This window comes from Dromiciops gliroides, chromosome 4 (assembly GCF_019393635.1).
Source record: "Dromiciops gliroides isolate mDroGli1 chromosome 4, mDroGli1.pri, whole genome shotgun sequence".
NCBI lineage: Eukaryota > Metazoa > Chordata > Mammalia > Microbiotheria > Microbiotheriidae > Dromiciops > Dromiciops gliroides.
The window spans coordinates 150,669,982-150,673,648 of NC_057864.1; the positions used below are offsets into that span (position 1 = coordinate 150,669,982).

General features: G+C 40.1%; 1 protein-coding gene across 1 annotated transcript; it reads right to left on the minus strand.

The window, feature by feature from the left end:
• Positions 1-2,785: 2,785 nt before the first annotated feature.
• Positions 2,786-3,217, minus strand: LOC122754714 (60S ribosomal protein L37a-like). The gene has a single exon (XM_044003192.1). It carries the CDS (start codon positions 3,215-3,217, stop codon positions 2,861-2,863), a length of 357 nt encoding a protein of 118 aa, XP_043859127.1. The 3' UTR covers positions 2,786-2,860.
• Between the last annotated feature and the right edge of the window lie 450 nt (positions 3,218-3,667).

Below are 3,667 nucleotides of genomic sequence, written 5' to 3' on the forward strand. Positions count from 1 at the left end.
GCTTAAATGCCCTCTATGAGCTACTAGTGTCTCCCCCAACAAAATGTAAAGACAAGGACCTTTTCGGTTTTGTCTTTATGTTCACAGTATAGAACACAGTACCTGGAATGTCAGACATTAAATGCTTGTTGATTAAGTGATGCTGTTGATGGGGGTAATAGCCTAAGATCCTAGGTGGTACAGTGGATGAAACGCTGGGTCTGGAGTCAGCCTGACTTCAGATTCAATTTCAGACACTTATTAGCTTGTATAACCCTGGGCCAGTCATTTCACTGCTGTTCTCAGTTTCCTCAATTGTAAAATGAGGGCAATAATAGTACCTACCTCCCAATATTGTGAGGAACAAATTATAAGATATCTGTAAAGTGCTTAGCATAGTGCATGCCACATGGTAAGAGATTATTAAATGGGACAAGAGGGGAAGATAAGGTGGGAAGGGAAAGGCACTCCTACTAGGTGGTAGGTCTCTCCACCACCCAGCCATCCCTGGGATAGAAAAGGCCAAGTGAAAGGAAAAATGCGGGAAGAGGAAAGACAAAGGAGGAAGGGCTAGCAACCCAGAGGAGACAACTCACATACCAAAGAACCACAGTATGAGTCATTCAGAATTATTCATCAAAAATGAAAAATTAAAAGAAAACAGAGTTAAGCAGCCTTTGAAATGCAAACACGGCAGGCAGAAACAAAACTTAAGAAAAGTACATCTCACCTTTGTCTTGAAAAACTGTGTGTATACCAGTATAATAGAATGTTGGTGCACTTCAAAAAATAATGAACACAATGACTCCTCTGATGTATGGGAGATATTCATATGAACTGATCCAAAAGTGAAGGAAGCATGACCAGGAAAACAAATATAAACAATGACTATAGAAATGTAAATGGAAAGAACAGCAAATCATCCAAATAGGATTCTGTGAAATTATGAGAAAGCTTGGCCCCCAAAGAAGAAATATGTAGATGATTAATAAAGGAGAAGTGGAAGAGAGAGAATACGGACCAATGTAAATAAAATAAAATTTAAAAAGAAAGCTAGGGGGCAGCTAGGCAGTGCAGTGGATAAAGCTCTGGCCCTGGATTCAGGAGGACCTGAGTTCAAATTCGACCTCTGACACTAGCTGTGTGACCCTGGGTAAGTCACTTAACCCTCAATGCCCCACAAAAAAAGAAAGAAAGAAAGAACTACAATAGGTGCTTCTTCCTTCTCATTCTCTTAAAAAATCTCTGTAGTCTAATTTTTGACCTTATCATTCAACTAAAATTGCTCTCTCCAAAATTATAAATAATCCCTTAATTGCCAAATCAAATGGCTTTCCCCTTCCCTGCCCCCAGTCATCTTCTTTGACCTCTTGGCAGCATTTGAACACCATTCATTACCTTTCCTTCTGACATGGGGCTTAGGATAAATCAGAAGTTTCTCCTGTGAGAAGCAAAACCAAAGATGACCAGATAACAGGACAGAGGGGACTATTAAAGTTTAGATTGACAACTAGATATCAGGACAGACATACTTAAGAAGGAAGGGGAAATAAAATTCTATAGAAAGAAAGTCATTTAGGTGTGGCTACCACCTGACCAGAACTAGGAGACAGAAATAACCCCAAAGGTCAGGACCATCATTTCAAAAACATTACTCTCAGGAATATGACAAGCATCCAAGTTTTCCCCACCCCCAAAAGGAACCTTCCACTTTCAGGTGGACACTCCATCTATCTTCTATAAAAGCGATTGCCTTCCTTCTGTTCTGGGAGGAGAATGTTTCTAAGCTCTTCTCCCCTTGAGGCAAAGTCTTCCACTTCCCTCTCAGTAACCTACCCTAAGGCCAAATAAAAAAGCCATTTTTATTCTAATTGGACTGTTATGTGAGAGTGCAATTCTTTATTGAGGAATACCTAAGGACCTCCCACCTTTTCCCTCATGATACCTCCTAGGTACACTGTCCTCTCTGGGTTTTGGGGATACCACTTTCTTTTGATTCTTCTTTTGTCTGTCTAACTGTTAGTTCTCAGTTTCCTTTCTTGTTTTTTTTCCCCTCATACCTAATCTTGGATGTCTCCCAAGACTCTATGCCCTTTTCTCTTCCCTCTATAGGATCTCCCTTGGTGATTTTTATCAGCTTCCATGGATCCAATTATCATCTCCATGCAGATGATTCCCAGATCTATATATCCAGCCTTAGTTTCTCTCCTCATCTCCAGTGCCACAACTATCTTACGGCCATCTGAAAGTGGATGAACCAGGAAAGCAGTGACCATTTTGGCCTTTGTCATATCCCCAGTGCTTTACACAGTACCTGAAACATAGTAATTTTAAGTGCTCAAGAAATGTCTGTTGACTGTCTAACTCATTGACTATGTTCACTTACTTTTGGGTCTTGTTTATCCCATATGTTCCTTTTTTTGCTCTAATGTATTTACAATGATCCTTTCCACATCATGACTTTCCCCACTGTGGTTTCAGTGTATCACAGGTTGCCATAAGAAATTAAATGGGAATTTTGGGAGAGTTTTGCAGAAGCTGCACATGACTCACGAAGGCTAATGGATGACATAGAAAAAGTTTAGAAACTCAGAAATGCATTCTCTCTCTCTCTCTCTCTCTCTCTCTCTATATATATATATATATATATATAAAATTGTATAATATCAACACATTTTATCTTTTTAATACCATAATAATTCAGACTTCTCTGAATAATTTTACATGGATTTATGGATTTTTCAGATCCCCTCACCCCCATGATATGGAAGGGATAACTGTCTTTTCTTTCCAAGCATCTTAGTTCTTTTTTTTTTTTTTATTCCATAAATTAACCCATTTATTGTTGGACTATGGGCTACAGATATTTGATGGGGAGATTTTACTGGTCTTTCAATTCCTTCAGTCTTCTGATGGCAGATTTGACTGTAACTGCAGAGGTGGTATTGTAAGTCCATGCACCACCAGCAACTGTTTTCATACAGGATCCACAATGCCAGATACCCACAGCCCGTCTCTTCATTTTGGTCTTGCCACAGAAGGAGCAGGTATACTTGGCATGCTGGCTAATTTCAATTTTCTTCACCATTTTTCTGAGGGATGCACCATAACGTGTTCCATATTTACCAACAATTCCGACCTTCTTGGTGCGTTTAGCCTGGGTCAGAAGGGGGCCGGTGGTAGGGTAGATGGCGGCGGATGGAGGGAGGCCTAACTCGGGAGGGAAGCAGCTTACCATCTAGTTCATTTTTTTAAAAAGTCTTTCAGCTCTTCCATTTGCTATAGGATTTCTTGTGGCCAATTCATCTTTATCCTCTGAAGTCCTAGCTATGATTATTATTTTTTTTTATGAATGTTTTGAAGTCACTGATGTCCTCTAAGATTTTTTTCTTGGGATCCTTTTAACCTAACACTATTTCTTCACAGTGATATGATTTTCTTTTCCTCTGTTGGTTCATGTCCATAGCTTTAGTTAGTAAATTAAGACTTTTTGCTAAGACAAGTATCTGCCTCCCACTGTTGGATGGGATGGCTAGGCCCAGGTCCTGCCCTTGATACAGTATGGAAGTTGCTGCCCTGTCTCAGTCCTAGATGGGGTAGCTGGGTTTTGGTCCCACTTTCTCCACTGTAATTTATTGGTGAGGAATTGCCTAGGGACAATCCCTGAACTCATTCCCAGGTCTGGGCT